The sequence below is a fragment of the Salvia hispanica genome, chromosome 1, assembly GCF_029641045.1.
Source record: "Salvia hispanica isolate PSC_SH4W2 chromosome 1, Shi_PSC_v1, whole genome shotgun sequence".
Taxonomy (NCBI): domain Eukaryota; kingdom Viridiplantae; phylum Streptophyta; class Magnoliopsida; order Lamiales; family Lamiaceae; genus Salvia; species Salvia hispanica.
The window spans coordinates 52810010-52831439 of record NC_142692.1 but is presented as its reverse complement, the minus strand read 5'-3'; the positions used below and the strand labels follow the sequence as shown (position 1 = coordinate 52831439).

Below are 21430 nucleotides of genomic sequence, written 5' to 3'. Positions count from 1 at the left end.
GTACCCGACATTGCGGGTACCCGTACCCGACCCGAAACCCGAATGCTGAGTATGACCCTTCAATCGTGCAGAAAATTCTTCAAACCAAAGGTTGAGTTCATGAAACCAATTACTTATGCTTTGAGTTTTTTTTAGTAATGAATTTTTAGATTGTTGCCGCACTATGATTTTAGATTTTTTATTTTTAATTTGTTCTTCAATCTTCATGCAAAAATTCCAACTATCAACTATGCACAAATGTGGTGATTTCTAGTCTCACTTACTGAAAATAATCAAAATATGATCAGAGTATGTATGTACATCATATTTGTATATTTTAATATATAATTTGCACATTTCCAAATTCCAAATTCAAAATTAAATGCAAATCAAAATTAATTGTATCAATTTTGATTGTAAGCTTTGAATAGATAGAGAATAAAAGTGAGGGGACATTCTATAGCTAGTTCTGGTGAGTTTTCAAATGTATGTTTGTTGAAATATGAAAATATTTCAAAAAAACTCTTAGAACTTTTAGATTTTATAAAGTATTAAAAAGTTGTATATAGCTAATACTAATAATATCGGGTATTATCGGGACTAACGGGTATATCCATACCCGCAAAACTCTAAAACACACTACTCGATCCCGCCATGTTTCTCATTATCGTCGGGTAGCGGGTACCCAATACCCGGCGGGTATCGGGTCGAAATGGGAATAATCCATTACCCGCTACCCATTTTGCCACCCCTAATTTATTTAACACACTCAACATTCATTTCTTAAACTCCGTGCCAAAAAGTTTGTCTCTTCAAAAATATATTTTACTAAATGTATAAGACGGTGATTTCTGGGTAAAATACAATTTTTAATTCAGATCTATTAGTCCCTCCGGGCCCTATTAGAGTATTTTTTGACCGATACATGTTTTGAGAAATTGTTTTACTTTATAATTGAAAGTGATAGAAAAATTTAGTGGAGTATGAGTCGTAGTTTTAGATATTAATTTTAGAATAGAATGTGAATTATGTGAGTTAGTCGAAAATGAGTTACATTTATCAAGTAAGTGAAATGAAACTTCTAATGGAGGCCGAATGAAAATGGCAAGACGAGTCTTCTAATGAGAACCGAAAAGAGTAGTATATAATGATTACGACAGTGGCAGATCCAGGATCCTAAAATGAAAGGGGCAAAATAAAATTTATCAGAAGCTAACGAAGAGGGGAGGGGCAACGCCGGAAGCTATCAGAGAGGGCATATATGGAAAATTTACGTTCGGATCCATGGTAGCGAGTCGCCGGAAAGGGGCGGTCGCCCCCTCCTGCTCCTCCATGGATCCGCCACTGGATTACGAACCAGAATATTCTTATATACATATGTTGAAAATTCTAACATGTCATTGAATCAGGGAGCTAGTGATCAGCAATTGCATGTTTGATATGGTGAAATAAAAAATAATAATATGAAAAAGAAAATCGAGGGAGGTGTGACCGTGTGAGCTTCATAAGCCCATAAGAGTATGCATTCGAGTAAAATTTTCATAACTAATAAACATGATGCTTAATAGAACTCATAACCTTTTGTTTTCTTGTGACATTGAGTACATATTTTTTTCTTAGCATTAAAAATATACATCACTTGATCAGTACATAATAGCTACACGTATGTACGAATATCGTATCCACTAATATTCTGATTCTGAGTACTGCAATATGGCTCTCAACCACTATCAGTCAATCAAGACTAATGGGTAATGATTGGTTATTAACTACTAAAGCAGAACTAAACAATTAAAATGAGAAAGCATTTAAATAATAAAAATACTGCATAAAAACGAACATCTTAGGCCCCATTAGGTTGCCGTTATTCACCACAAACCATGGAATCCGGTGTTCAGTTTGCAAGACAACTGAGTTCCTTATTTTCGAGGCCTGATACTAAATGCATGACTCTAGATCACACCTCCCCCCCGACCCTGAGACAAAAATTGTCTAGGCGGAAGACAAATTTCTCCATTTTCTTTGCATTTACTTCTATCTTTCTCTCTCCAAATAAACATGCTTACTTGCATTTATCTCATGAATGAAGATGGCACTACTTATGGAACTGTCAAATGAAAGTAGAGAAAATCACGAATGGCGACTAAAAAGAGGGGGAAAAAATTGGGAGATGGTGTTAGAGTTCATGATTTTTGTGAATTTCTATATTCACAAGTCCCAACAGAAAAGAAAATAAGCATGATAATAGAAAGATAAAACAAATTGTAATCAAATTAAAGAGAAATAACACATGGAAACTGATAGTGTCTAGTTGTCATTAAATTGAACAACATCACTACTCAATAAATTGGGGTTGATGATGCATGAGGTAATAAGGGTATTTAAGTAAATTAATCTCCATGATTTATTCAATACTTAATCCTATAATGTATCTTTGTCTAATTTTGTACAACTAATCGAACATCACCTTAGGGTAATTATTTTATCAACGTATTAATTAGTAATTCTAATTACTACTTAGTTCTATATTCATCTGGCTCCGCCATTACTATAACTTATCGTCCTTATATTCAATCTTAAGTCGTGACTTAATGACTAATCTGGTTATTTCTTGTTACTTGTATATTCATCTGGCTCCGCCATTACTATAACTTATCGTCCTTATATTCAATCTTAAGTCGTGACTTAATGACTAATCTGGTTATTTCTTGTTACTTGTATCAATGATGTGTGTTGCACGACCCATTGAATTTTCTTCACATAAAATTGGAAATGTCAATTAAGTAAATGAAACAATAAAAGATAAAATTATACAGATTTTATAAATCACAAATAAAATTTTATAGAATTTATAGATCGCATTAATATAAACCAAAAAATAAAGAATGAACCACAAAAACAGTCCCTGGACTATGGGTTTATCTTGTCAATAGTCCTTAGACTTTAAAAGTATCTCTAGTAGTCCCTGGACGAAGGGTTTATTTCAAAATTGGTCTTTTAGCACTGTTTTCTTCCGAAAATGCCCTTTTGGGCTGCTGGGCAATTTCGTCTTTTCACATTTTAACTGTTTCAATATGATATTATTATTAGGGGTGTCGACATGGGCACCCACACCCAATTTCAGCCGAAATAGCGTCCTGATACCCGTCCCGCACTAGGTCGGGTATAACCCGATACCCGAGTCGGGTATCCCGCACCTGATACCGTGTGTACCCAACCCGAAACATGCTGTTCAAAATCCAATTTTATGTGATTAGTGGAGATATTTTTAAAGTTCAGAGACTATTGGCGAGATAAACCCATAGTCCAGGGACTATTTTTGTAGCACTCAAAAATCAAAATGGCTTCTGATGCACTTTTTATTAGCACTAAATAAACCTGCAAGTATACAGAGTATATATAGTATAGCTAAAGGTTAGTACCGGATATCGAACACGGGGAAGATGAACACAAAGTGTCTATCCTCTACTAAGACTCAAATACTATCTGGAAAAACAATTGGGTTTTGAAAACTTTTGAAAAACTAAAAACAATAGAAAGCATAGATCAACTAAAAGTAAATAAATCAAGAGAAAGACAATAGAGATAAGGGAATCCCAGGGATGTGTGTTCACAGTTATGGTTATACAAAATTCCAACTACAATACCCTATCACAGTTATTACTTTGATAGAACGAGTCACCTAGATTATGCTCATGCGAAACAAACGTTGATTACAAGATTAGGGTTGTCAATCCTAACACGTAACTCCAAAAAGCTCCTAAGACCCTTGAAAAGTCCTCACTCTCAATTAACAGTGCCGTTTTAAGGGAAGCTAACTGTAGCATCTACTAAGTGAATATAACTCGCTAGAACTCTGTCACAGTTATGAAGCAAGTTATATTAAATCATACACGATTGTGTCACTCAATCATGCAGCATCAAAACTACTTAGGGAAGAAACAAAGTAAAAACAAAACGGATATTAAATAGAAAACGGAACTTGTATAACCAAAGTCGTTACTAACACATCCCTAGAATCCTATGAGTTTAGTTACACATAGTTGAATAAGCTAAAAACATAGAATGAAGGGAAGACAATTTGAACATAAAACTAAAGCAAATAAAACCCGTGGGTTGAATCCTTGTCGTTCTTGATGTTCTTGAAATCCTTCTCCAACTCCTTGCACCAATGAAGTACTCTAGGTCTTGATCTCTATGAAGTATTTTGCAAGTAGAAGTTCTCTCTTTTTGATGAAGCTTGAGGCCTTATATATAGGGAAAAGCCATGCCTTGTTGTAGAAGGAAAAAATCTCCAAAATATGGTAAAACTGGGCACAAATCTAGGGTTTCTCGGATTCGCCGCCTTTTTCCGGCGGGCCGCCGCACATTGGCGGCGGTCGCCGCGCTGGAGTCCAGAGAGTCTGTTCCTTCGGCGGCGGACCGCCGCACATCTTCCGGCGGTCGCCGGGCGAGACTTCTCTTCCAAGCACATTTTTCCGAGGCGGACCGCTGCATCGATCTGCCCGCCGGGTGCCGGCGGTCGCCGCACACATCCGCGACGGTCGCCGGTCGCCGTCTGACTCCAGATTCCCAAACTTGGCGTTTTGGCTCCCTTTTTCGGCTCAATTATGCACATTTATCACAAAACACGTCAAAATACCAAAATAGACAAAATATGCAAATAATGGACGTGTAGAGTGACTTTGACATAAAAAACGGACCAAATAATGGCCTTAAAATAGTGCAAAATCCGAGCGTATCAACTCCCCCAAACTTACATTTTTGTTTGTCCTCGAACAAAATAATAAAGATACAAGAATAGACGCACGGAATGCACAAGGACTAGATGTCATAATTGCCTCAAAAGATGAAAGAATAGATTAAGCATGTATTAACGCAATCAAATCAAGCAAGGCTTATTAGTGCACTTTCATTACTAACTCGTGGAACACTTTGAATTCAAGCCCTCGCACGTGGCAAACCTCCAAAGATGGGAAGTGTTCTCTCACTCTCAAAGTGTATAAGGATAATGTGTACATAAGCACTCAAATCATACATCATGCAAAGTTTACCATAAGCTTGCTCAAAGTCTACTCCCTCCTCTACTAAATGTGATTAAGCTTCAAAAGTCCGAAAGGTCTTTATCTTTGGTTGTAATGTAGGCTCTTTGGTAGGTGAGGAATATTTGGCTAAAAAGTGACTAAAAATAAAAATATCCCAAGTAGAGTAAATATAACTCCACATTTCTAAACCCAAGACACTTTTAACACTTAATTTATCTCCTTCAACTCACTTTCCAATCCTTTGATTTTCTTTTCTTTTCACAACCTTTCACACATTTTATTTTATTTTTCTCTTTTTTTTTCTCTTTTTTTTTAGAGTTGGTAGGGACGTGAGTAACTACTTAAAAAAAACGTACCTTGAAAAATTTCGCGTCGAGGCTTGACGAGGCGAAATTTCGAAAAAATTCGAAAAATCGCGCTGGAAATTGCGCCCAGGTGGCGGCCCGCCGCGGCATGTCCGGCGGTCACCACGCAGCAACAGATTGTTCCAGCGAGCAGGTGGCGGACCGTCGCAACACATGTGGCGGTCGTCGCGTAGAGGCCAGAACCTGCGAAAAATTTTCAACGCACAAAAATTAAACTAAAACCAAAAATACTTAACTTAAAACAAAAATCTTCAAAAACAAGATAACAAATTGTCTTAAAATCATCCAAAAAAATGACACAAATGCTCATTTATAGTCATTGAGCTTGACTTCTTCAATCTTGAGGAGGAGGAGGGAAACGGGCATTGAGGTCGTCGAATGCGCCAATAAGATAGGCGATATCGCCACTCATTGTTTGGCGCTCTTGTCGAGCCTCGGCGGCCATCCTTTGGAGCTCTTCAATTTGTTGACGGCGATGCACGTCTTCTAGCCTTTGTTGCTTCCAAAATTGTTGCTCCGCCGTGCGCCAATCGCCTTGAGCCGTCCATCCTTGGCGGTTGTAGGCGTTCTCTCTTTGTTGCTCCGCCCATCGGGTGTCCCAAGTGTTGGACACGTTTTGCATGTAAGAGTAGATATCTCCTTGTTGGGCGGAGGTATTTGCTTGAAACTCCTCATCGGGGTTTGGCTTTCCGCGGCGGCGGTTTGCTCTAGTCCGGCGACAATGTCCCTCGACTTCCTCCTCTTCTTCTTCTTCTTGGCGGCGTTGGGGCGGCGGTGGCGGCGGCACTTGACTCTCTTGGGCGTGCGAGTGCTTCCCTTCTTCGGTGTAGTGATCGATAGCATCGAAGGCGGAGTCCTCATCGGCCTCAAAGATGGGGATGCGAGCCGGGATGTTCCTCTTCCTAAATTCCCCACTGACGGGGTTAGCCTCAATGGCTCTCCGGTGCGCCAGGGTGTTGAGTTTCCAATTGGCTTGGTTTGCCCAAAACATCGACCTTAGTCAACTGCGGGATGGGAACGGGGAAGTGATCTCCCGCCACTTGTAGGAAAAATCCTTGCCCCCAATAATCAGTCTTCAAGAGCCCCACCGAAAATATCACCTCATAAGTGATGAAGCGCTCACCGCCATCTTCCGTCAAACCGACGAAAGAAACCTCCAAATGCTCGGCGATTGCCGTGATCAAACCACCACAACATATGACGCCGCCATCCTTCTTCGTGATCCGATCCACATAGATAGTAAAAAGGGTTCCATAGTCGAATCCCTTCTTGTTGAGGAGGCACCAAATCACATTTAACTCCGTTTGGGAGACACTTCCCCCGTCGACCCTAGCAAATTGCCAAAAACCCGCACCATTTGATAAGTCAAAGTAGTGCATAATCAATACCGTATGCTCAATACTAATATATGTAGATTAAGAAATAATATTTTATCAAGACCTAGTCTTTCAGTAGATAGCATAAAGACACGTCTTGCTGTTAGATCCGTTCAGTGCTATACCACACCAATGTCATCTTATTTCAGTAAGGCTTAGAAATATGCAGACTGACATTGCAACCTTTCACGATAGGTAGTCTAAGCCTATCTAGGTTGTGAAATTCTTCTTTTTCTTTTGCAAAGCATTGCATAGATCTGACCGTGTTATCTTAAAGTGGACGACGCCCACAACCAGTCTACTAAGCAAAAGACTTAGACTTTGTTTGCTTCTTATACATTTAATGTTTATAGAACATCTTATAAATGCACAAACAAACACAATGTAATAATATACTGATTCTATTCGTGCGAAACTGCTCGAATAATACTGAATCGGGTTAAAAATGGATTGTAGAGTTTTACGTATACAAGCAAGATTCTATTCGCGCGAAACTTGCTCGAAACATGCTTTTCAGTATACCAAACCTAACAGCCGCCTCCTTGCATGTAGTTGATTTCTTCCACTGTCGGGGTAGGAGTTTCAGGCTTAGAGACTGCTATAATGGAGGTTGGTGGAATCGGGTCCTCCTTCCTTGATGAATCCATTTGGTCCACCCTAACTCGAAGCTCGGCCTATTCCTTTGCAAAGGAGCTTTCCTCGGCTTCTTCAACTGCAGCTATCCTTTTTAGGCTTTTCCTTTCTTTCGATCACCCCCTGCTGTTGGTGGCGAATTCCTCTATCACTGCCATGGCTTCCTCACCTGACTTCCTTAAGAACCCTCCATTTGCACCTGAATCAAGCATAACACAAATTTTCTCGTTAAACCCATTATAGAGAATCCCTACCTGGTGGTCCACGGTGAAACCATGGTTAGGGCACTTTCGGAGAAGGGCTTTGAAACGAGCAAACGCCTCATAGAGGGGTTCGTCCTGGCCTTGGATGAATTAGAAGATCTCGCTTTTGAGCTTCAAAATTGTGCCCGGCGGATAATACTTGTCGAGGAAGGCAGCTACAATGTCCTTCCATGTGGAGACCTTTTCTCTGGGCATACATTCAAACCACTATTTAGCAGAATCAGTTAATGAAAAGGGAAAAAGTCTTACCCTTATGGCATCGTCGTCGACACCGTTCAGTTTGAGAGTGTTTGCGATCTCCACAAATTTGGAGATATGGCGGTTAGCATCCTCTGTAGCCCTACCTGCAAAAGGAGTTTGCTCGACCCTTTGAATAAGGGGCATGCGTAACTCGAAATTATTAGCGTCAATACGAGGTCCTTCGGGAAAGGTAATCATATTCCCATGGTTGAACATGTTCATCACGGGTTGTATCTCCTGATTCTTCTTTTCCAAAGCCTCTTGGGCCGCCCTTTCCGCCTCTCTCTCATCCATCAGTAGCTTCACCATTTCCTGCAGTTTTTCAATGTCTGTTCGGTCACCCATTGTTCCTGATCCTTTTTCACTTCTTATTTTCGTACGAGTTCTTTCAAGTTCTAAATCGAGCGGTTCTAGGCTGTCCTTCCCAGAGCGCGTTCGCATACAAAACCTGCAAGAACCAAAAACAAAAACGAATTAAAAACTAAGATTAAAAACTGAAAAAAATTAAAGTCCAAAGTAGCAAAATTATCCGTTTGAAGATATCACTCCAAAGTGAATTGTCTTCCCCGGCAACGGCGCCAAAAACATAATGCACTTTTTATTAGCACTAAATAAACCTGCAAGTATACAGAGTATATATAGTATAGCTAAAGGTTAGTACCGGATATCGAACACGGGGAAGACGAACACAAAGTGTCTATCCTCTACTAAGACTCAAATACTATCTGGAAAAACAATTGGGTTTTGAAAACTTTTGAAAAACTAAAAACAATAGAAAGCATAGATCAACTAAAAGCAAATTAATCAAGAGAGACAATAGAGATAAGGGAATCCCAGGGATGTGTGTTCACAGTTATGGTTATACAAAATTCCAACTACAATACCCTATCACAGTTATTACTTTGATAGAACGAGTCACTTAGATTATGCTCATGCGAAACAAACGTTGATTACAAGATTAGGGTTGTCAATCCTAACACGTAACTCCAAAAAGCTCCTAAGACCCTTGAAAAGTCCTCACTCTCAATTAACAGTGCCGTTTTAAGGGAAGCTAACTGTAGCGTCTACTAAGTGAATATAACTCGCTAGAACTCTGTCACAGTTATGAAGCAAGTTATATTAAATCATACACGATTGTGTCACTCAATCATGCAGCATCAAAACTACTTAGGGAAGAAACAAAGTAAAAACAAAACGGATATTAAATAGAAAACGGAACTTGTATAACCAAAGTCATTACTAACACATCCCTAGAATCCTATGAGTTTAGTTACACATAGTTGAATAAGCTAAAAACATAGAATGAAGGGAAGACAATTTGAACATAAAACTAAAGCAAATAAAACCCGTGGGTTGAATCCTTGTCGTTCTTGATGTTCTTGAAATCCTTCTCCAACTCCTTGCACCAATGAAGTACTCTAGGTCATGATCTCTATGAAGTATTTTGCAAGTAGAAGTTCTCTCTTTTTGATGAAGCTTGAGGCCTTATTTATAGGGAAAAGCCATGCCTTGTTGTAGAAGGAAAAAATCTCCAAAATATGGTAAAACTGGGCACAAATCTAGGGCTTCCCGGATTCGCCGCCTTTTTCCGGCGGGCCGCCGCACATTGGCGGCGGTCGCCGCGCTGGAGTCCAGAGAGTCTGTTCCCTCGGCGGCAGACCACCGCACATCTTCCGGCGGTCGCCGGGCGAAACTTCTCTTCCAAGCACATTTTTCCGAGGCGGACCGCTGCATCGATCTGCCCGCCAGGTGCCGCGCACACATCCGCGGCGGACGCCGGTCGCCGTCTGACTCCAGATTCCCAAACTTGGCGTTTTGGCTCCCTTTTTCGGCTCAATTATGCACATTTCTCACAAAACACGTCAAAATACCAAAATAGATAAAAACATGCAAATAATGGACGTGTAGAGTGACTTTGACATAAAAAACAGACCAAATAATGGCCTTAAAAACAGTGCAAAATCCGAGCGTATCAGCTTCCCATTTTGTCTTGTAGATTATTTTAAATAATGTTGAACATAAAATATTATATTTATATTTGAATTTATCATCAATCTCTTTAATAAATAAGTTAAACATTCAATAATTCTATAAATTGATTAACAATAGATCATTAAAAGTCTATTAATCAAAAATAATGAATCAACAACCAAGAAATGAAAATTTCGGTAAAAAAAATGGATTCCTAAATTCGCCTATGCTCATGCAGCTCTGCCCACCGAATATTCTCCATTCATCATCTTCAACACTTTCATTGTCCTGCATCGATGCCATCTTCTTTCATTTAGTGAGAACACATACAACAAATATTAGTAACACAATATAATCATACAAAAGGAGTTTGTAAAGTAAAGGAATTCATAAAGCTACTATTGGTGAAGAGCAAGAATCATGCACAAACAATTACTACTCCATTGTTTTCATAAAATTCAGTGACCGCAATAGGAGAAGGTGGTAAGTGGCGTACAAGCAAACAAAATGGATTTAAATTTTATCCATGTATTCTCTATTTGTAACTGCGTTAATGTTAAATAGTGCAATGGATAAATTAACTGTTAGAGCATCCACAATGGGACGGACGATGGTTAATCCATCATCCGTGCCCTATAGATCGTCCGCGGTATCGTCCGCCCCACTGTGGGCGACGCGGACGATACCACGGGCGATGCAACGTGTTTTCCTTTTTTTTTTTTTTTTTGAATTTTTTATCTATTTAAACCCCCATTTCTCTTCCATTTCTCACACTAATTATTCTCTCTCATCTCTCACTTTCCCATCTCTTCCATTTCCCACACCAATATTTCTCTCCCTAACTTTCTCACTTAAAATGAGACCCGACGACGACTGGAGTACATCGGAGGGCGTTACTCGGGCCTTGACTCGGGCCTTATTCGATTGCGTTCACGAGGCTGCAGCTGAATGCTTGGCCGAAATGGAGCACGGGCGCGAAGCGGCGGAGCAGTTCCAGGCGGAGCAGATCCCGAAGCCGATTCGACGTCGGACGTTTGTCCACCGTGACCACGACGTAGCTCACCAACGTCTGTTCACAGACTATTTTGTCGACCAACCACGGTGGGGCCTGACCGTTTTTCACCGCCGTTTCAGAATGCGGCGAGAACTTTTTCTCAGCAGTCCAAATGTTGGAGGCTCGTGATGAATACTTCTAGTATCGGGAAGATGGCATCGGCAGACCCGGACTTACGCCGTTGCAGAAGTGCACGGTTGCGCTCCGGCTGTTGGCCTACGGCACCACGACGGATATGTTCGACGAGTACCTTCACGCCGGGGAGACAACTGGTCGCGATTGCTTGAAGATTTTTTGTAGGGGAGTTGTGGAGGCAAAATAGCAACACATATTTGCGAAAGCCGACTGTTGTGGATTGTCAGGCCCTGATGAAGATGCACGAGACGGTGCACGGCTTTCCTGGAATGCTAGGGATCATCGATTGTATGCACTGGGAGTGGAAGAATTTCCCGACGGTGGGGAGAGGCCAATTTACTAATGGATACAAGGGCAGCCACCCGACGATGATCCTCGAAGCCGTCGCTGACCATCGGCTTTGGATCTGGCATGTTTACTTCGGAGTAGCGGGGTCGAACAATGACATCAACGTCCTCAACTCATCCAACCTCTTCACAGAGCAATGCAATGGCAACAGCCCGACCATCGAGTTCACTGCCAACGGACGTCAATATCACATGGGGTACTACTTGGCCGATGACATATACCCAAGGTGGCCTGTTTTTGTGAAGACGGTCAGCTGCCCAATGGGTGACAGGAGAGCTTTATTCGCGCAAAAGCAGGAGGTTGCGCGGAAGGATGTGGAGCGGACATTTGGTGTGCTCCAATCACGGTAAGCACTAGTGAAGGGTCAGGCGCGGTTCTGATACAAGGACGTCATCGCTGATGTCATGTATGTGGAGAGAGTCTAGATCTAGCTCCAGCACGGCGACCCCACCCCACCGTTCGAGGATTACCGATGGGCTTCAATGAGGTTCTATCTAGGCGGGCCTCAATGCGCAACCAACAAGACCATGCTCAGCTCATGAACGACATGATTGAAGAAGTTTAGAACCGTAACCGCCGTTAAGAATTTGTAGGTTTTTTATTTCGTACTGTAATGTTCTCACTTTCAATGAAATGAAGTTTTTTTTTTCCAATTTTTGTAGTGTTTAAATATTCAAATAAATAAAATGCTTAGGGCAGACTATAGAGCGGACTATAGGGCATCCCACCGCAGGTGAATAGGTAGAAGGATAAAATGATGATGCGGCGGAGCATAGGGCGCTCTATAGGGCTGACCTTAGGGCGCCCATTGTGGATGCTCTTAGAAAAATAAAAATAATTGATAGTTAAATAAAATTAATATCATTAAATCTTAAAAGTTTTATTACATTGATTCTCGATTCACGACTTATTAAAAGTTTTAAGCATGAATGATGATCCACAATAAAATTTATTACCTGTTTATTAATAGTTATTCTCTTCATAAATGAAGGTAATTTGATTGGTCCAAAATGGAAGGTTATCTAATTATTTTGCTACACTAGTATGCGGTTGCCATATTTTATGGGCATGGAATCTATGATTACACACTACAAAAAATGCGCTATTTACCGACGGAATTACCGACATACACAAATCCGTCTGTGATTACCGCCGGAATACCGAGGGAACAGTTCCGTCGGTAATTTTCTCACTTTTTTTAGTGGCATTTTATTGTACACGGAATTGTTTTTCTCTATTTGTTAATGTAAAGCTATCACCGACCGAATTGATCTGTCGGTAATCTTAAGAATTAATTTAAATATTCCAATACACAATAAGAGAATTAAATAATCTTAAGAATTAAATTAAATTTCCAAAACACAACCGTTTGCTGAAGTCATTCATTCTTCTGCGCCGAGCTACACCAGTGCCGTCGCCGAGCTGCAGCCTACGCCGTCGCCGAGCTACAGCCTGCGCCGTCGACGAGCTACAGCCATCGCCGTCGCTGACCTACAGCCACCGCCGTCTCCTCCCCTCAAATCGGCGGCATTCTGTTTTCTCGACTCCACCCTTGTCCACAGCTCTAACCTCCAATTTTTGAAGAATTAAGGTGAGAATCCCCTTTTCACCTATCCATTACACCATTTTTTGAAGAATTAAGGTGACAGCGAATTCAAATATTGCAAGTGTAGGTTGGATTTGGGGGAATTGGTTGAGTTTTTCTTAAATTGGATTTGCTAGGGTTCATTTGAGCGCTCTCTTCCACCACTCTTTTACTTCACATTTTCACAGAGGTATTACTCTTCATTCTTCTCCTTTTACATGTTATGTTATAATAAGGGTTTTTTCTACTTAATATTATCAATATATGTAGGAAGTTTTTGTAATGTGTTAGCAGAATTAATTGTGAGTGGGTATATATGCCATCACTGGTCTTCTAATTGTGAGGTGATATGTAATGTGTTAGCAGAAAATTTGCTCTATTAGAAATTTGCTTTACGTTTAGCTGATCTGTTTTGAGGAAACTCGAGTCTCTTTGAGGGAACTCGAGTCTGTTTCGATACCATTGTTGCTGTTTAGATACCATTGCTGCTAGGATCAAGTGCTTCTTCTACCTTCATTTGTTTAGACTTATATGATTTATATCTCCATTTGCTTATTTTAGTCCGATGGTATATTGGAACAGAATGTAAAATTGTTTTGCATAGTCTGAGATTTCCTAATATATGGCAATGGACATAGATGCTTTCTTCTACTTGCACTTTTATGAATCCAAGAGCTATGCACGAATCACGATTCAATGGCCATTAAGGTTGCCTAGGATGGGATATCTGCAGTGAGACTGTTACATGTGATAGAGTTTTGGAATGTACTACTTAGACTAAAGTTTCTTTGTCCATGGCTGGTCTTGATGTTGGCCATTGTGTTATAGTTATAGGACCAAATATTTTGCCATCACATGAGTCAGTATTACCTTCTTATTGGATTTAGGCAGGAATATGTTAAGTGTATCAGCTGTGATCACTGCCTTGTACCAGTAATTCTAGTTGTGATTTTATTTTCTTTTCTATACAGAAATGTTAATTAAAACACATCAGATCTTCATGCTGTAAAATGCTGAGAAATTGATCTATAAAGTGTTCCTTGTCCTGTGTTGCATCATTGGATTAGTTAGTCATTCATCTTGTAACATCATTTTTTAAACAAGGAAATGTGAATCTTTGGGACTATCCCGTTATTTTTTCTTGATCCAATGCTTGCTTATGGTTAATGACAACTTATGTGAATCCAAGTTAATTTATCAATATAATGTTTCTATTTTTCAGTTTTGTTGTTACCTCTTCTATTTTTGCTTCTGAAATTGTTCATTCTGTTTGTTCTCTTCTTTCTCAATCATCTTTAATCTGCATCTATGTACTTGAAACCAACAAATATCCATGATTTTACAAACACCAAAATGACCATTACCATTTAAATATCCATTTAGCTTTACGATCTCCTCAGCTGTACTTGCCATGCTGGAGCATTCCACCTGAAACTGCACATACGCAAATATATTATATTAAAACTAACAGTTTTATTCTAATGCCTTTCACAGGGTTCTTTTCATTTTCCTTTCTTTTGGAACGAAGATGGACTACAATACAAATTTTATTAAATATTTTGCATGAACAGTTTCAGATTTAGTTAAATCTTTGCAAAACAATTTTATCAGTTTATGATATTCAAGTACTCTTGAAGCAATTCCAATATAGTTTCAGTTTATGTCATACGCATTGATATGTACTGATTCTTTTTTCCCTCTTGTTGATTCATGCAGATGTTAATGCTTTGGTCTAACTAATTTTTCACAGGTGATCTCTTTCATGGTGATGAGGTATTCTAAAAGGTTCTCACAAGCTTGTGGACAAAATCCTTTACAGCTATGGCACCTAAATCTTTTATTTTTATCAGTTTTATCTGTTAAGAGTACTGAAATGAAAAACCACAGGTCTTTAGGTCATATAAAGAGAGGAGAAAATGCAAGAACTACATACATACAATAATAAAACCCGGTGGTAATTTGCAGACATAATTATGACAACGATGAGTTATGTAGCTTTCATTAGTCATTTCGTTAATGTGAGGATAACAGCTAATTCATTCTGCTTTCTTTTCTGATCGATTTTTTTATAACAGCACCATGTTTGTGAATTTCATTCATCCTAGATGGAATTAAGTCAGTATACGTGCAACAAATCAATGTTATTTCACAAACTAAGTATAAATAGGGCATGTGTACTGATTAATCACCATTTTTTTGCAGTTGTCTCTTATTCAACGAGCGGAGCTAGGAGATTTATAGCTTGGAGTTGAAGAGAAGAATTTAGCTCCAAGGGTAAGCCGCTTTCCGTTTATTTTCTCTTATTCACGGTCATGCCTACACTCATTTGTTTAGGAGCATGCCTTAGTGTTAGAAATTGGTGGCTAGGCTTGGGGTGGAGCTTTCCTAGCTCCATCGACTTGTTGTTAAGGTGAAGCGAGTGGTATACTATGTGATATTGTTGTGTTATTGTATGATATGTGAAGATGCTTTTATATTTTGATGAATAAATAAGCTGAATTTTCAATTAGGAATTATAAAAATGAGTGGAAATCGCCAGTGGATGTATAGACGTATACTTCCACATGGTGAATTTAATCCAGAATTTTTGGAGGGACTTGACAATTTCATCAAGTTTGCAAGTGGTAAACCTGCATATATGGATGGAGACAAAATCAGATGTGCCTGTAAAAAATGTGATAACAAGTGCTTTAGAGACACAGATGAAGTAGAGTATCATATTTCCAGGTTTGGTTTCGTAAAGAATTACCACATATGGAGGTTTCACGGTGAAAGATCAATAGAACCATCTGAAAACATAGTCGAAAACACAGTCGAAAACACAGTCGAATCAGAATCAGAATCAGAATCAGCTGGAAACATCGGAATGGATTTTGAAATTGGAGCACCTAGCACTTACCACACAATGGTATTAGACGTTGGTGGTCCTCAATTTAACAATGAGGAGGCAGAAGAGCCACCAAATCCTAATGCCCAACAGCTTTATGATATGTTAGATGCAGCTGATAATGAGTTGTGGTCTGGTTGTAGGAGACATTCACAATTGTCATTTGTGGTTCGACTAATGAGTCTTAAGGCAGAGTATCACTGGCCGGAGAGATGCTATGATCGGCTTACTGAGTTGATAAAAGAGGGGTTGCCCGATGGGGACTTATTACCTAATAGCTATTATAAAACCAAAAAGCTATTGCGTGGCATGGGATTACCAGTTGAAAAGATTGATTGTTGTCCAAATAACTGTATGATCTTTTGGCGGAATGATAGTGAACTACATACATGTAGATATTGTGGGACTTCACGTTTTAAGGAACAATCTGAATCCCACAAGAACAGACAAGTGGCAGTGTCAAAGATGTATTACTTTCCTTTGACTCCTCGACTGCAAAGATTGTATGCATCTAAAGCCACAGCAGCAGAAATGCGTTGGCATGCTACATCAATAGATGATGAGGTGATGCGACATCCGGCCGACTCTCTAGCGTGGAAGCACGTAAACAATATTTTTCCAGATTTTGCATCAGAAAGTCGTAACGTGCGACTTGGTCTTTCAACTGATGGTTTTCAGCCGTTCGGACAATTAGGACAACAGTACTCCTCGTGGCCGGTTATTTTAACTCCCTACAATCTTCCTCCTTGGTTGTGTATGAAGGAGCAGTTCATGTTTCTCACAGTTTTAATTCCTGGTCCACGTAATCCTAAAGAGAAGTTGGATGTTTTCCTTCAACCATTGGTAGAAGAATTGAATCAATTGTGGGAAGTAGGCGTGTCCACCTATGATATTTCATTGAAGCAAAATTTTCAAATGCGAGCAATGTTGATGTGGACCATAAGTGATTTTCCAGCATATTCTATGTTGTCTGGATGGAGTACTGCTGGAAGATTGGCTTGTCCTCACTGCATGGGAAACACTGATGCATTTACGTTGGAGAAAAGTGGCAAACAATCATGGTTTGACAATCATCGAAAATTCTTGCCCCAGAATCATCCTTATCGAAAGAACAAAAGGGCGTTTCGAAAGAATAAGATGATTTTAGTGGACCCACCAGAATCAAAATCTGGAGAAGAACTCTTGAATGAGATAGAAAGATTGGGTCTAGTTAGAGTGATGGAGGACTCTAATGGGATGAATAGAATTTTGTCTAATCGTGCTAGTTCAGGTTGGAAGAAAAGAAGCATATTTTGGGATCTCCCCTACTGGAAAGACTTGTTGATTCGACATAATTTGGATGTAATGCATATTGAAAAGAATGTGTTTGATAATATCTTCAACACAGTGCTTAATGTCCAAGGGAAGACTAAAGATACAACTAAGTCGAGGGAAGAATTGAATCAATATTGTGCAAGACCTGAATTAAAGCGCGATGAAACAACAGGAATGTTTCCAAAAGCTTCATACACCCTTGACAATCGTGAGAAGAAGGTCTTATGTGAATGGGTGAAAAGTCTTAAGTTTCCGGATGGATATGTATCTAATTTGGGTAGATGTGTGGACTCGAGTAAACTCAAGTTGTATGGAATGAAAAGTCACGATTGCCATATATTCATGCAACGCATACTTCCTGTTGCATTTCGTGAGCTTCTTCCACAAAATGTTTGGAAAGCGATTACAGATTTGAGTATGTTTTTCAAGAACTTGACAACTCGAGCAGTTAGAATGGATGATATGTGCAGGCTTAGTGATCATATTCCGATAATCTTATGCAATCTTGAGCGTATCTTTCCACCTAGTTTTTTTGACTCAATGGAACATCTGCCAGTTCACTTAGCCGATGAAGCTCGCCTTGCTGGTCCTGTTCAATATCGATGGATGTATCCATTTGAAAGGTATCTTAAGAGGTTGAAAAACAATATAAAAAATAAAGCTCGAGTTGAAGGCTCCATAAGCAATGCTTATTTGCTAGAAGAAGTGTCTACATTTGGTTCATACTATTTTGAGGATCATGTGAGTACCAAGATAAGGAACGAGCCTCGTAACTGTGGTGGAGAAAGTTGTAGTGGCATTAACGAGGATCCAGATGCTCCTTCTATTTTCAAAGAAACAGGACGTCCACTTGGAAAAATGTCAGTAAGATATTTGGACAGTTCAGAATACAAGGCTGCACATACTTATGTTCTACTCAATTGTCCCGAAGTTTCAACCATTTATCTGAAGTAAGTAGTAAAATACCGAAAATGTTTTCCTTTCAATCCATATTTCTATACATATGCTTTATATCTTTTCTTTTTGAAAGGTTGTTTGAAGATGAAATGCTATCAGCAAATCCAAGACTATCAGATTCTGATCTAGGAGACATGGTTGACACACAATTTGCTGAATGGTTCAAAAGATTTGGAGGGAATCAGGGCCCCTCTGACATGAACAAATATATCCAAGATCTAGCAAAAGGGCCTTTAGTAAAGGTCAAAACATATCATGGGTATGTTATTAATGGATATAGGTTTCACACCATAACACGTGAGTCAAGTCAAGCCACGATGAATAGTGGATTGTGCATTAAAGGTGAGATATATGGCAATGAAGAGATGAACTTTTATGGAAGATTATTGGAGGTTTGTGTATTGGAGTATCCTGGTTTCCCACTTAAGAGCATCACATTATTTAAATGTGAATGGTTTGATCCATCACCTTCTGGGACATTAATTCATAAGGACTTCGGATTGGTTTCTATAAACCACACTCGCAGGTTATCCAAGTTTGAACCATTTGTGTTAGCGAATCAAGCTAATCAAGTGTATTATTGTTCGTATCCTAGCATGAATCAATCAAGAAAGGATTGGTGGGAAGTATGCAAGGTCAAAGCAAGATCTAAAGTTGAAGTTCCAAATCCGGTAACATCTTCAACAGTAACTGAACAACCACCGTTTCAAGAGGATGAATTGCATATGTCATTGTTGGATTGTAACCAAACGATAGGTGATAGCATTCCAGTACTTCATCCAAATGGTGGAATGGTCGACATCGATGATTATGATGGATACCCTTCAGATGATAGTATAATAATTTCTGATGATGACAATATTGCAAATGATGATGATGATATATGATAAGGTTAATTTTTTCTATGTTTATTGATTTATTTTGATGATGACGGATATTGTTAAAAATGATTTTTGCCATGATCTGCGCTAACATTCAATTACTTATTTTAGATATGGATCGTCGCGTTCGTCATGCTATAGGTAGTGGACAGACCAGCAACTCATCTCATACAAGACATACTCAAACGCAGTCAGCACAAACTTCTGGTGAAAGGGAAGAGGAGACCGTTGAAGCAACTTCTACTATGCTTGATAGTAGGATTCCACTTCAGAGGAATCCATATACTGGGTTTGTTATTAGTTTACTAATTATTACTTTCACATTATTTATCAATAGTTGATTAATATTTTGGTGTTATAGGAAAATAGCCGATCACAGTAAGATGTCAAGGGTGATTACATCTTCATTTCATCAGATTCAAAACAATACTGGGTTTAACTGGAAAAGGACACCTGTGGAAGTCAAGGAGCTGTATTATGAAGAATTTCGAGTAAGTATTATTTTTGTTACATAGAAAACTATTTTGATTTGCACTAACCTGAGGAAGTCAAGGAGATGTATTATGAATAATTTCGAGTAAGTATTTCATTTTTTGTACAGAAATCTTTTTCTTGGCCCCCCGAATGGGAGAATGATGTGAAGAAAGCATGGGGACAGCGAGCTGGTAGAAGATACTCGGATTATATTAGTGAAGTGAAGGATAGGTACAATAAAGGTCAACCTAGGCCAATTTATGTACCTCAAGAGATGTGGGCAGGATTGATACTTTACTGGCAAGATCCTAATACTGTCAAAAGGTCAATTATTGCAAGTAAGGCCAGACGATCTGAACCAGATGGACCTGGTACGGGCATGAGGACACATTTAGGAGGGTCAACGTCAGTCACAGAGAAATCTCTACGAATGGTAAGTGTTTTTTTATACGCTACATATATTTATATTTTAACTTATATTTATATTTTAATAAATAGGCAGCCGAGAGAGGTGTATCATTGAAGGATGTTGCATATGCCGGATTCAAATCACTCCACACCTATAAAGATGGGACATACACTTGCAAAAAGGCTGCAGATGTCGATGTAAGTTATAGTATATATTAATGTAGATGTTCTTTATAATACATGACAAGCTGGCTATATCTTTGGATTATCTTTACAATAAATGACAAGATGTGAAAACACAAGAAAAAAACAGCATGGATCTATGATAGAATTTGGACCTCCCTCTCGATTAATAAAAGGATTTGTTGAGATATTTAGGGTTGGAAGAAGACTAATTAAGTCTAGTTTTGTATTGGATTTTTGCTTTGGGCTGCTGGCTACCTACATGAAGCATGGTGATAGGGTTTAGCTGCAAATTTGAGCTGAATGTATTCTGATTTCCATATGTCATACTGGAATTAGGTGGCTAGCACATAAATTTTTTGAATTTCTTTTATTTGGTGATTCCTTATACTGGCAACATGCAAGATTGCTTAGTATATTGGGAAATATATTAAATTTGGTAATGAAAGAAAGGAAAAGTTATTAATGATATGATATTGTTATTAAAACTGCAGCAGTGGATATTTACTATTATCTGAAGTTGATTTCACAACATGGATATGAGATTACAAAGTTTGGACTCTAAATGCTATCACAACACAAAAACTATCAAATCAGGGGTATAGGAGAGGTCAGGGGGTGGGGGGTCTGGTTTAGGGGGTAGGAGAGGTCAGGGGCATGGGAATGAAGAAGTTTTCATGAACAATTTGTTATATTGGTTATTTGTTATCAATTATTCAAGTAATATGTTTTTTGAGGTGTAGTTCAATGTTTTAAGTTATGTGTATAATTTTTTATTATCTAGGCGAAGGTGCAAGCGATTGCAGCAACAAAGGGCGAAAATCCAAATTTGAGTGACATCTTCATCAATGATGTTTGTGGAGGAAAGCTCGACAAGAAGAAGAGGATGTTCGGGATAGGAAACTTGGCATCTAACCTTGTGTTCTACACCTCGACAGAGTCCGCAAGAGCACAAACCTTGCGAGATGAATTGCGTGATGAATTAAGGGCTGAATTAAGGGCTGAATTAAGAGGAGAAATAAGGGAGGAAATTAGGGAGGAAATAAGGGGGGAATTTCGACAAGATTTAGATGCGCAAAGTGTCAAAATTTCAGCAATGGAGGAGAAGATGAACCGGATCTTGATGTCTCAACAATCCAATTTCTCACGACTCATTGATGATGATGCTTCACAGACCTGATACATATTGATGGAGGAGAAGATGAATCGGATCATGATAGTCCCAACAATTCCAAATTTGATATAAACTTCCTATTTTGTGTTTTTTTATTCGTACTTTGGTTATGTTTAACTAATATACCTTTTATCTATCATATCTTCATTATTGGATTA

The 21430-nt window shown here is 39.0% G+C and overlaps 2 protein-coding genes across 12 annotated transcripts; one reads left to right on the top strand and one right to left on the bottom strand.

Annotated features, from left to right (window-relative positions):
- Positions 1 to 5723: 5723 nt before the first annotated feature.
- LOC148934124 (uncharacterized) lies at positions 5724 to 6380 on the bottom strand. The gene has a single exon (XM_089062196.1). The coding sequence runs from the start codon at positions 6378 to 6380 to the stop codon at positions 5724 to 5726; it is 657 nt and encodes a 218-aa protein (XP_088918322.1).
- A 6103-nt stretch (positions 6381 to 12483) lies between these two features.
- On the top strand, positions 12484 to 21430 carry LOC148934123 (uncharacterized). 11 transcript variants are annotated; one of them, XM_089065342.1, is made up of 10 exons: positions 12484 to 12589; positions 12819 to 13000; positions 13083 to 13184; positions 14745 to 14767; positions 15197 to 15268; positions 19145 to 19322; positions 19395 to 19524; positions 19635 to 19940; positions 20006 to 20113; positions 20883 to 21430. In XM_089065342.1, the coding sequence occupies exons 6-10, from the start codon at positions 19147 to 19149 to the stop codon at positions 21276 to 21278; spliced, it is 1116 nt and encodes a 371-aa protein (XP_088921468.1). In that variant the 5' UTR covers positions 12484 to 12589; positions 12819 to 13000; positions 13083 to 13184; positions 14745 to 14767; positions 15197 to 15268; positions 19145 to 19146; the 3' UTR covers positions 21279 to 21430. The 11 variants fall into 11 exon arrangements, with proteins under 11 accessions (XP_088921468.1, XP_088921474.1, XP_088921463.1 ...); XM_089065348.1 differs by having other exon boundaries at positions 14745 to 14779; XM_089065337.1 differs by having other exon boundaries at positions 14711 to 14767.